General features: G+C 48.3%; 1 protein-coding gene across 1 annotated transcript in view; it reads left to right on the top strand.

The window, feature by feature from the left end:
* LOC119590499 (synaptogenesis protein syg-2-like) overlaps positions 1-300 on the top strand; it is a 72,102-nt gene that overhangs the window by 70,723 nt on the left and 1,079 nt on the right. Inside the window, exon 12 of the mRNA XM_037939149.1 lies at positions 115-260. Within this exon, the coding sequence (XP_037795077.1) occupies positions 115-260 (146 nt within the window). The remainder of the gene's footprint in view (positions 1-114; positions 261-300) is intronic.

Genomic DNA, 300 nt, shown 5'->3' with positions numbered 1-300 from the left:
GGGACGGTGAGATCATGCAGAGGAAATTGGAGAGCATCGTGTCCACAAACCAGACACACAGCCTACCACTTATCCACATACTTATACCTTCTTCTTACGCTTTTTTTCCCTCAGATTCCAGCTCTAAGTTCACTCTCTCGACGTTACCATCAAGCAAAAGCACCTTTGATGTATATGCACCAGCTGTGACACCACCTGCGCCTCATGTGGACCACCTGCCTCTTACTGCTGCAAGCACTATCTCACCTCCAGACTATCAGGTACGGGGGAGAATTCGTGTGTTTATCTGAACAGGTGAGT

The sequence above is a fragment of the Penaeus monodon genome, chromosome 27, assembly GCF_015228065.2.
Source record: "Penaeus monodon isolate SGIC_2016 chromosome 27, NSTDA_Pmon_1, whole genome shotgun sequence".
NCBI lineage: Eukaryota > Metazoa > Arthropoda > Malacostraca > Decapoda > Penaeidae > Penaeus > Penaeus monodon.
Note: the sequence above shows the minus strand (reverse complement) of the source record. Positions and strands in the feature narration are given on the sequence as shown.